This window comes from Durio zibethinus, chromosome 4 (genome assembly GCF_047325235.1).
Source record: "Durio zibethinus cultivar Kanyao isolate XHJ-2024 chromosome 4, ASM4732523v1, whole genome shotgun sequence".
Taxonomy (NCBI): domain Eukaryota; kingdom Viridiplantae; phylum Streptophyta; class Magnoliopsida; order Malvales; family Malvaceae; genus Durio; species Durio zibethinus.
Window position 1 is genome coordinate 35,337,880 of NC_143165.1, and position 12,710 is coordinate 35,350,589.

The window sequence follows — 12,710 nt, forward strand, 5'->3', positions numbered from 1 at the left end:
TTCTTGAAAACAAAAACTAAGGCCTGATAGATATGGAAATTATTGCAAAATAAGAAAATCTTTAATTTTTTAAAAAGAAAAATAATTTTGATTCTTAATTTTTTTTATTTTTTGTTTCTTATTGTCGTAACTGATGTAACTATATTAACGATAAATATCAAACTCTCTTACAAGATTTTTCCTTAATGTAACTATATTAACGATAAATATCAAACTCTCTTACTGGATTTTTCTTTAACATTATAAGCGGTTTGTTTTATTTTTTTTTTTAATTTTGAAGATAGAGGGCATGTTTAGCAAGAAATATTAGAATTTATTTTTAAAAATAAAGAACTCCTTGCATAAAACAAGTTCTTGAAAACAAAAACTAAGAGCTTATTTCTATTATGATAATAGCATGACTTAATTTCCTATAATTGTTATGATTTATTTTTTAAACATATTAGAGAACAAAAAATATACTCTTAGTGACAGAATATTTCGTCTCTAAAAGTCTTTTTGATAGAAATGAATTTTAGAGACGGCAATTCTGTCGCTAGAACTTTATACAAGTGACACGTTGCTAAAAGAATTTTGTCACTAAAAAAGTTTTCCATAGAAAATATAAAAACATTAGCAACAAAAATTTTCTTACTAATACTATAATTCAATTGATAAAAAAATTTCATTTTAACTAAGAGAAATTAAAAAATAATATTCTGTCACCAAAAGTTTTTTTAAATACTTTACAAAAATAAAATTTACAAATCCAATGCTAAAACATTTTAACAACAGAATTTTTATCACTAAAAGTTCAATAAACTTAGTTTAAACTTTTTAGTGACAGAATTTTCTTGCTAAAACGTAGAATTTCACCGCTAATACTTAGTAATTTTTTCATATTTTGAGGATCGATCCTTATTGATACATGATTGATCCATATTTTTATAGGATCAATCATTCCTTCAAAAGGATTGATCCTTTTTTTTTTTTTTACTTTTAAACCAAATTTTCAATTACCAATTAAATAAAAATCATTCATATAAATCTTAATATAATTATATAATACATTCATATAAATCTTAATATACTTATATAATATTATAATTCAACATTCAAATCATGCATAAAAAGATAATAAATGCTAAATTTAATAAATAAAATATACAATTTAGAGATAAGTAATTCAAACTACTTATACAGAGAAGTCTAAAGGTATAACCACATATGTCAAATGCAAAAGTAAGATAAATTACAAAGCAAATTTATTAAAAGAGATCCTAAAAAGTAAGAATAAAATGTTTGAATAAATTAATTCTAACCTTTCTTTTCCTTAAGAAACTTATGAACTAATTTCACCAGCTAGTTAATTTACCCCAAAAAAAAAAAAATTTGTCAAGTGAACGAGTCAATCATCACCAATTTGAAAGATTAGAGACAAAAGTAAAACATTAAAAAAGAAAAAGAAAAGGGCAAAACCACAGTCTCACAACTTAAAATCCACAAATTCTATGCAAATTTCTCAAATTCCCAAAATAATTTCATACCAATTTCCTAAATTCAACAACAATTACACATTCACAAATTTCAAATTAACAAATTCCACCATGTTCACAACATCAATCCATAAATTCCAATAATTTCACAACTTAAAATTCACAAATTTCATGCAAATTTTACAATTCCCACAATAATTTTACTCAAATTTTGTAAATTCAACTACAATTATATATTTATGGTCTCCCCTTCCCTTTAAAGGGTTATGCTCTCCTGTAGACAAAAAAAAAAAAAAAACAATTACACATTCAAAAATTTTAAATTAACAAACTCCACCAAATTTATAACTTCAAATCTATAAATTTCAACAATTTCACAACCTGAAATCTACAAATTTCATGCAAATTTCACAATTCCCATAATAATTACACAACAATTTCATAAATTCAACAACTATTACACATTCACAACTTTCAAATTAGCAAATTTCACCAAATTCACAACTTCAAATCCACAAATTACAACAATTTCACAACTTGAAATCCACTAACTTCATGTAAATTTCACAATTTTCACAATAATAACACATCAATTTTATAAATTCAACAACAATTACACATTCACAAATTTCAATTTAACAAATTTCACCAAATTCACAACTTCAAATCCATAAATTCCAACAATTTCACAACTTAAAATCCACAAAATCTATGCAAATTTCACAATTTCCATAATAATAACACATCAATTCCATAAACTCAATAACAATTACACATTCATAACTTGTAAAAAGCAACCCTAATCATCATTAATTATGAAATTTTAAAACTAAGTAGTATAGAAATTTACCAAATTATTATTAGCTTGTAACAAAGATCTCATATATTGACAAAACCTGCAAAATAATAATAAATTAATAGAAAATTAATAAAAAAATAATAGAACTATTAATACAAAAAAAATCCTACACTAAAATAATACTAAAAAATACTAATCAATATACTAAAATTTTTAAATAATATACAATTGAAAAAAAATAAAATATAGAAAAAAAACCCTAACATACAAAAAAAAAAAAAAACCAAATATCATAGCTAAGATTTTTTAATGGAGAAGATTAGAGGATTTGTTTGGGGTAGAGTAGGGAAGAGAAAAAAAGGACAAAGGGAAGAGAAATGGAAAAGAATGGGAAGAGAAAAAAGGAGGGGCAGTTTGGATTGGATCTGAATCAAATTAGTGGAGCAGAGTCTCCAATGACCAACAAGAGGCAATATGGGAAGGAAAAAGTAAAAGGAAAACAAGTTTTAAACTCTTAAAACTTCTACCAATATACTTTTATTGACAAAATTTTCGTCATTAAAAGTCTTTAGAGATGAAATTTCATCACTAAGATCCCTTAATTTCGTTGCTAAAAGTCTTTTTACAAAATTTTTTTAGAACTTTTTCCATAAATAATACTTTTGTGACTTTTAGTGACAGAATTTTCATCTCTAGAACCCCCGAAATCCATTGCTAAAAATCCTGTTTGTTAATTAGTGAAATATATTTATTGAAAAGCACTTATTGAAGAAATTTTTGTCACTAATTCAATCACTAATTTTAGTGCTAATTGTTAAAAGTTTCCAATTGAAATTAGCGTCGGAAGTGACAGAAAACTATCCGTTGGTAATAATATGGCATTAGGGACAAAAATTTATTGTTAAAAGCTATTTACACTTATGCCTAATTTTGTCACTATTCTATATATAAATTCCATCGCTAAAGTCGCAATTGGCAATAGAAAATTTTCGTCAATAAAATGCATTTTCTTGTAGTGGTTAAATAGTTTGATCTACATTAGAAATTATGCAAATGTTGTCTAAACGAATTACTTACTTTGTTTTTTATCTCATTTTTGTTTTATGATCATAAATAGTTTTCTTTTCTTTTCATTTCTTTTTCTAAAAAATAGGAGCTAGCTAGGTTTGTGTATGTTTCCTATTCTCTAAATCTTGAAAGATCAATGAATCACAAAATTTTTGTTTTGAAAATATGAAGTTTAGCAACTCTTTCAATATTTATTAAGAAAAAAAATGTTTAATTGATACTAATTTTGCTCAACACACCTCACACTACACAGAAATGGATTTTAGCGACACTTTTTTTGCGGCCTATTATATTATTATGTTATATGTGTGAAAGCTAGTTAGGTATACTAGGAGACCTAACAATGTCAAACACATCACGATAATACAATACGAAAACGATACAAAAAAATTATATATGCATTTTAAAAAAAAGTGTTTTGTGTTTATTCATGTTGACACAAATTTCAATACGACACAATTTGTGTTATATATATGTTGACATATCTAAACATATTACACGACACGAATAACATGTTTAATTTAATCTTATCATACAAGTATATATTTAACATGTTTAACACATTTTTTATATTTATTTTAATTTAATATAAACATATAGAGATTATTTTAATTATAATACTTAATTAGTTATTTAATATCATATAAAAATTATTTTAAACAATTAATTATGATACTCATTTAATAATTATTATAAAATTCTTTTTTATATTAATAATATAAATACAATATAAATATTAATATTAGTCCTATACATTATTATTTTATTCTTTAATCTTTAATAGTTTATCATTTTGAATTTAATATTAAAAATTAATATAGTTATGTAATATTTATATTAAAATTTAAATATATATTAAATACATATTAAATGGGTATTATTTTTTTTAATATGTAATTACTTTTTATGTTATTAATATGCCAAGTTTATTAGTTGTAAATGATAGATAGTTTATAGTTATTTATTATTTTAGTAGTGTTCTTGTATCTATTCGTGTATATCTATGTTAGTCGTATATATTCGTATATATTTGTATTATTTATATCGTATTTAAATAGATTAATTGTATACGTGTTAATTATATCATATCACATATAACATGTATAATATATGTATCATATTCATATTTAATATTTAAACATATTTTATAATTCATATTATTACACATATAATAAACGTGTCATGTTCATGTTTTAATAATTTGTGTTATTACATGTGTCAAACACGAAATGAGACACGACATGCAAACTCGAATTACTAGGTCTATATAATAGCATTCTAATTTTAGAGAACACAAAATTAAGAATTTTGATTTTGATAATAAATAATAATAATAATAATAATAATAATAATAATAATTATTATTATTATTATTATTATTATTCAAAAGACATCTCCAGATTTTTGAAAAATGGAAATGGTCATGTTGCTTTTTTACCTCTATATTATCATAATAATCCAATTGAAGTCGAACATAAGCAAAAAGAGAATGTTTTTGCCAAATTATAGTATAATGTTTCTTTGGATAATATATATATGTATATATAGCAAAATCATTACCACATTACCATACAAAATTGTTGAACTAACCAAACATATATGATGATTTTATGACCTAGAGATATACACCTCATATCACATGCATAATTGATTCGATACTATTTTTAAAAAAAATTATCTCCTAATTTGCACTCTTGATACATGCATGCTACTCTTGTAAAAATTTTAGAAATGAACATGAAATATTGAAATTGTAATTAAATTGTGAATGTGTACGTATTTGTGTTTTTTTTTTTTTTTTTTGGAGGGGCAAGTTAAACTCAACAATATGTTAAATTAACGGTCAATTATTCCTTCAAAATATGATAAAATTGTGTAAAACATGTTAAATAAATGTTTACACGTTATGAGTTCGTTTTATTTATATATATATATATATATTCGAAAGGAATATGAATATAATTTTTCATACTATAATAGCTTGTAATTGAATTTGTAAGGCGAGCTATCTGGGTAATGTTGAAAGGCTTTAAATTTATAGGCCCAAACATGGATTTTTTTCTACTTTTGAACCAAACAGAGCCCAAAGTAGGCCTTTTCCATCTCCCATTATAGGGAAAAAAATAAATATAAGGTTATGAAAGTCACTTGCATTGTATCCCCATCATTACATTACGATTAAGATAGGGATGAGGAAATGTTTGTTTGTCCCATACTGTGCATGGATGTGTTCATAATATTTAATTATTATCAAAATGCTTGTTCTAAAAGTAGGCTTTTTCCATCTCCCTGCATTCCATTTGGCAGAGGTTTTATATGCCATCAACTATGGAGACAAGCCAACTCATCCCAACGTTTCTTAATAATATATTTATTTATATATATATACTAACAATTCAGGTTTTTTATACAGTAAAGTTAACCTAAGGCATCAAAATACATTTCTATTATCTCATAAAAAAATATTTTATACTATGAATTTCAATTTCTTTCATTGGAGAATTACTCTCATACTTTAAATTTTTTTTTTAAAAAAAAGGAGAAATATGTTTTATTCATAACCTAAGAGAAAATATCCTCTTCCAATTGAACTTTTACGTACATCTAAAGTTTTTTATTTTGGGGGAGAGATTAAAAAGAAATGAAAGAAAATGGGAATCAATCAAATTATATTTACATTTAGTGAGATTATAGATTTTGATAATTTGAAATATGATTCATTAATATGATAAAAAAGATAATACAATTTAAAATTTTAATAAAAATCATATATAAACTTAAAAAAATAAAAATATATATTTATTTTTAAAAAATAAAAATAATATGATTTAAAATTTTAATAAATATCATATACGATTTTAACAAAAAAAAAATATGTTTTACATTTAACTTGTTAACATGAATTATAAAACAATAATTTTTGTGTTTTATACATTTTAAACACAAAATAAATAAATACAAATACACAAATAAAAATAAAAAAAGAAAGAGGTTCAGGCCTATATCAATTTTACTTTTATGTTTACCAAACAATTAAAAGAAATGTTTAAAGTTCCTAATTAATTCTTTATCTTTGTCTTTTTTTTTTTTCTTGGTAATGCAATTAGAATTATCCTTAAATTTTATTTATGTCTATCTTTTTTAGATGAAATCTCTACATAATTTGCTACATTTGGAGTTTTATTCTCTAACAGTATATTTGGATTGAGGGGAAGGGAAGGAAATGAAAGAAAAATAAAATAAAGTAATGAAAACAAAAAAATCTTTCATTTGTTTGGATAAACTTTTAATTTAAAGGAAATGAAAGAGATGATAACTCGGTTTCCCTATAATTTTTACTTTTTTAATACCCTAATTTGAGGGAAAAGCTAAGAAAAAGAAAGCTAAAAAAATTTTATTTTTGTAAAATGACTATTGTATCCAACTTTTTAATACCAAAAGCCTAATAAAATAAAAAACTTAACCACATCATAATTTTTTTATAATTTTTTTAAAATCACTTTTTTTTCAAGTAAGTTTCACATGTCTCTTTCAATATAAAAATTTTTTATAATTTTTTGATAATTTGATCTTGATGAATGATTGAATATAAATAGACATATTTTTTAGATTTATGATATGTCAAACTAACTCAAAATTTTTTATTTTTATATGTAATATATTATAGTTTGAGATGTCGACAATTCTAAAAGATGGTTCATTGAAACACAATTAACTTGGCTATGATTATAAACATATCAGTACGTTTTTCACACAAACTTAATTGGTAAATATTAGTTTTATTTTTTTAAAAATAAAAATATTTATTTTTTATTTTAGTGTAATAAATTTATGTTGAACAACTATATAGTGATATATTATTACTTATTGTTTGGTACAAAAAAGACATATAATTCACTCATATGTAATGTTTTTATGTGATTGCATTTTTTATATTTAATAGCTTTTATATGAATATATCGTCAAAATGATAATGTGCTAAAATTTTGATAATGACAACAAATCCATCAATACATGTTTGTTAAACATCTTCTTATTTCACTTGATTAAAAATCATTGATATAATAACAATAGGAGATTAGATAAGATAACAAATATATTATGGTTCAAAAGTATTATAAAATCACAAGCAATGAAATATTATAATTGAAAAAATTATTATAATAAATTATTTTTTCACTATTTATCCAAATAATAGTTGTTAGAATTTTTTTTTATTAATTTTAATTATTCAAATAAGAGATATATATATCTTTTTAAAAAAAAATTTTCTTTCATTTTATTTTTTTATTAATATTTTATCCAAACATTACAAAATTACTTTCCAGGTGACAAAAAATTCCTCAATGTATCAAAATGGACTTGAGTTTTTTTTTTTTTTTTAATTCTTCAATCTCTTTTTACTTTCTTTTCTCTCCATTATCATACTGTCTTATCAGCCATACTGTTAAAACTTGTTTTTTTAATTCTGGGATACTGTGACAATGTAAATGTACAGTACCTCTTTTTTCTTTTTTGGGGACAAAGTGTTGAACCGGTTAAAATCATACCCTAAAGCAATTGAAATTGAAATAAAGTGCTATTCATAGCTATTCAATGGACAAAAAATAGGAAATTGCATTAAAAGGTGGGGAAAGAGGAGGAGCACATGGTCCCAAAGACTGCCAAACCCTCAAAAAAAAACAAAACAAAAAAGCAATGAGAGAAAATGGAAACCCTTTTGGTTCACCTTTCACTCAGTCTTTACCTTTGCCAAACTTGTGAAAGAAAAAATAAACTACTAGTAGTAGTCATTTGTTTTTTTTTTTTTTTTAATTACACTGGAAGAAAAAAGAAGAGGAGAAAGGAAAGGAAAGGGTAGTCCTTTTTTCCACTGGTAGTCATTTATTTTGGGCTAAAAAATTTAATGAAAAAGGCACTGTGTCCTTCTGCTAGCTGCTGACGCTGCAACCTCTTCTGATTCTGATAAAGTGTGAGAGAGAGTGTGTGCCTTTATGTGATTGTAAGTGTTGTTTATGGTTGAGAAGGACTCTTGCCTGCCTATAACCATTTCAACTGTGGCACTGAAAAACATGGTGTTTTTATCACCATTTAAATGGGCACAATGCAATGAAAATGACATTCCTTTTCCTCTCTCTCTCCCACACACTTTCTTTCTTTCCAAACAATGAATTTGGGTTGAATATATGGGTCAGCATCTTTGAATGGTTCTTCCCATTTTCTATCCAAAATGGTCCCAAGAAATGAAAATCCCAACCCAAAGAGAGGAGTTTCATAGTCCATGTGTCATTCATTTATACTTCATTGAGAAGACAGGCCCCTTTTTAAAACTTAGCCATGCATACCTTTCAAAATACAATGCTTAAGATCTAATCAGTATTTTTTAAACTATCTTCCTTTTCTTTATATCATTATTTTAATGGTTGGTAACGTCAACTGGCTAAAATAAGGAAAGATAAAAGATGACACAATGATAATACCCAACACCCTTTCTTATAAAACCTACAATTTTGGGTTTTCTGTTACAAGATAAAAGATGAATCGAGTATTCAATATAAGTCGTATATAGCTTAGGCTAGTGGCTAGTAAATTATAATATAAAGGATAATCTACTCTCTTGGTTTCCATGAATGGAATTCAGCAGTTGAAATTGATCCCGGGAAAAAAATATAGCCTCTCCTTAAAATTATTCCATGTAACAAAATCAGTGGGGAAAACCTTCTTCTTTCATGCCAAGTGCCTACTCCGAAGCTACAAATTCGAGTACATGGATGTTTAAAACATTCACATGGTACCCTTGCAGGAGAGATTGAGAGAATCCAAACGCATGATTATTTTTCATCTCAGAATCTCGTATAGATATTGTACTTCACTGCATTCCATTAAATTGAATCATTTACTTTCTATTAAACAAATGAAGATATATTAAATCAATTCAAGAATTAATTGCTTACAAAGACCTTTTTTTATATCAAAACCACGATATAGGTCGGAATAACTACTTGAAATAGCAAAGAGAAACTAAACATGCAGCACAAAAACAAGGAGATTTTAAGGGCTAAGAGTCGATCGTTTTGATTGCATAATCAACTTGCCGTCACTCTCCTTCCCCTTCTGTTGTGGCTGAAGACATGTAACTTATAGCAAGTGAGGTCTCATCAGCTGGAACAGCAGCTGTTGATGTTTGAAATTGATGCTTGCAAGCTTGACAAGTGATCTGCATGATTGTAGCACTTATCTTCTTTGTTGCCTGAGCTTTCAAGACTTGAGCCTTCTCGAGTTCACTTTGCGCTCGTTGCCTTAACATCTTAGCACTTGCAAACTCAAGCTCAGCCATCTCAATCTGCTTCTTTGCTTCTTGTCTAGCCTTTTCCGCGTAGGCCTTCTCGGCCATGGCCAACTTTAGCTGCTCACTTGCAAACTTTTTCAACCTAATAGCTTCCAATGCTGTTTCAGTGGCATTATTTTCTCTACATGTATCCAAACTAAGCTTGTTTAATTCACTTTTTTCAACACCGTCACTTGAGCCTATTGATAGCTTCAAATGAGTTGCGCAGTTCTCATCAGAATTCCATGATGAGTGAGTGCTTGATGATGGTAGAAGCTGAAGTTCAAGATTCTGTTGCAGATGGTTCTGGTGGCCAGAAGTAGACGCATAACTGTGCAAGAAAACAGGCTCAGTTGATTTTGGCATTGGCAATCCAGGCAACGGGGCTATGCTAAAGTTGGCATCGCTTGATGGACTAGTGCTTGAAGCTGTTCGAGAGGAGCAGGCAGGGTGCAGCGCCTGCAATTCAGGTTGAACTTGCCGAATAGTGCAAGCATCTTGGTGCTCAATGAAACTCTCCACCCTGAAACGACAAAAAGCAAAAGAATAATTCAGAAGAGATAATATTAGATGAGGATTTGGATTGCTCCTGGTGTCTTTAATAATGAAGTTTGGATGATACAAACCAAGTCAAGGATGCAACCAAGTCTTGTTCATGTAGGGTTATCAAGGAACAAAGCAATATAAAATTATCTAGGTATCTATAGTATATGTAGTATATGACCAGGTTTACTATATTAAAATAATTAAAATTAAACAAAAGAAATGAACTTGAGTCGGAGGTCTTGTGTCTGCAAATGGATGTTGGTAAGTGGGTTTTAATTATGCCAAACGAAAACCTGTTATTGGGAATAGGGAACGCACTGCTCTTAAACTTTTATCGGCTAAGCCTAGATCACAAGCAAATGCAAAACTGAAGCCAATTTGTACTGTAGAGGAAATCAGTCTTCGATTTTGAATAATTTAGATTTGTTTAGCACTTTAGCTTTGGGAGAAATCGTGAGAAACCCAACAAAAACAAGAGAATACTCAACAGTATGAAACTTACAATAACCAAGAGTATGGGTTTTTTTTTTTTTCTTTATAATAACTTTGGTGGGTATTTTAGGGTTTGAATGAAAAAAAATAAGATAAGCAACCATCATTACATACAATAGAAAAAACGTGTGGATTATTTTTGAAAATCTAATCCAAAGAAAGAAGAAAGAGAAGGGCAACAAGGAGTAGTTGTTTTGGGGGTTGCAACAAAGGACACTGACCTGGAAAAAACACGGCCACAGTCACAGGAATGGCCTCTGGTGCCACAAGTCTTGAGATGAGCCTTGTAATCAGACTGAACAGCATACCCTTTAGAGCACTTCTCGCAAACCCACTGTTTCTGATTGCTATGCTTCCTCCTGAAATGTTTCTTTATGCCAACCAGATCACCCAGGGCATGGCAAGGATCATGGTGCAAGCAGCTTGGCTCAGGGCAAACAAATACCCTCTTCTTCACCTCTTGCGTTTCCCTTTTCAGCAACTTCCAGGGCACCTTGTGCCTTCTCCTATGCATTTGAAGGTTCTGGTCTCTTTGAAACCCTTGGTTGCAGATCTCACAAACATACCTGTCTGATTCCAGCAATGTTTTTGGAGATAAAGAAACCACCTCTGCATCCGGATCTATATTAACATTAAAAAACAAAAAAATCATCAGAAATCAATTGAATTAGCCAAAAAAAAAAAGAGTAATAGCTTTAGTTTTTTTACCTGGGGTGCCCGCTGGCTTTCTTTTTCTTTTCTGGTTGGCCCCATTTTCCAAAGGAGTGAGAGGATCAGAGGAGGAAGATGGAAGGGCAGAAGCACTAGTGTTGTCCAACATATTGTTGTTTGGTGTTCCTTGTTAGACTATATGTAGGAGATTGTTGGTGGAGTGATGAGTTGAAGTGAAAACGAATCAATCAATCTTTTAGCTCTACAGGTGGTGGAGTTGGAACAGTGTGGGAAGGGAAGAGTGGATCAGGGGGAATTCAGCTTTACTGATAACACAAAAAGGATAATGCGCAGAGAGAGAGAGAGAAAAAAAGAAGGTTTATCTAGAGGGAGAAAGTGAAAAGCCGAGGGAACATGAAGAAGAAAAGCTATTGCTTGCTGCTATGATCAGCTTTCTTTTAAGCTTTAAGACACTTTTTTTTTAAGCTTTTCTTTTTATTTTGAGCAGTTTTTTTCTTGGTTTTGTTGTTTCATTGACCCCCACCATGACCAGGTAAGGTTGAGACAAGTCTCGCTTATAAAGCTCCCTCTACAGTAATTTAGAGAGAGAGAGAGAGCGCAAGAGTTTTGAGCCCACACACCACATAATAAACACAGGCATTTGGACAGAAACAAAAAAACATCCCCTCCGCAATAAAAACAAACCCTCATTATTCATATCACACAGTAATTTGCATGAATTTATATTCATATATACAGGAAGTAAAGGCCATACCCCTCTTCCACGTGACCTCAACCCTTCCTCACGTGACCTTTTCTTCGCCTTTTCCTTTATGAAAAAAAGGTGTGATGTGAGGTAAATCTGGGGTAAAAATGGATTATTTGTTTGATTTAACCAAAACTGTAACCTAAATGACAGCAAACTCAAACCTGATTGCCACTGTTTTCTTTCAGATAGCTTTTGTAAAGCTGAAGGAAGCAAGATTAGTCACTTTTCATGAAGGCAGTAATCATTTCTAGCAGAGATTTTACTTTTTTTTGCCTAAATTTTGGTCTGCCCTTCATGATTCAAATCTAAATGCTGCCGCCCTCACCAAACTTCCAAATTTGCAGTAAACATTTACCTTTTCCTCATAATAACTACTCTTCCTCCTCTAAATAAAAATAAAGATTGAAATTAGGCAAATCAATTTATTTATATTTTATGTCAAATACAAATAAAATATAAAAATTATTATATTATAATTTATATTATAAATTTTATTTTTACAAAATTTATATATAACTTGTATTAAAATTTTAAACTATTTCACCCAATTATGTTTCAAAGTATAAAATTTAACTGGAATCC

The 12,710-nt window shown here is 28.1% G+C and overlaps 1 protein-coding gene across 1 annotated transcript; it reads right to left on the bottom strand.

Moving 5' to 3' along the window:
- Positions 1-9,224: 9,224 nt before the first annotated feature.
- LOC111287046 (zinc finger protein SHOOT GRAVITROPISM 5) lies at positions 9,225-11,950 on the bottom strand. The gene is made up of 3 exons (XM_022877217.2): positions 11,417-11,950; positions 10,930-11,329; positions 9,225-10,193 (listed from the first exon to the last, which is right to left on the bottom strand). Exons 1-3 carry the CDS (start codon positions 11,526-11,528, stop codon positions 9,440-9,442), a joined length of 1,266 nt encoding a protein of 421 aa, XP_022732952.1. The 5' UTR covers positions 11,529-11,950; the 3' UTR covers positions 9,225-9,439.
- Positions 11,951-12,710: the final 760 nt, after the last annotated feature.

Bases quoted from the DNA above. Each gene is read 5' to 3' on its own strand.
- LOC111287046 (XM_022877217.2), bottom strand. From the start codon at position 11,528: ATGTTGGACAACACTAGTGCTTCTGCCCTTCCATCTTCCTCCTCTGAT. The intron at 11,330-11,416 runs GTAAAAAAACTA...ATGTTAATATAG, and splicing joins AAAGCCAGCGGGCACCCCAG to ATCCGGATGCAGAGGTGGTT. The intron at 10,194-10,929 runs GTCAGTGTCCTT...TTGTCGTTTCAG, and splicing joins TGTGGCCGTGTTTTTTCCAG to GGTGGAGAGTTTCATTGAGC.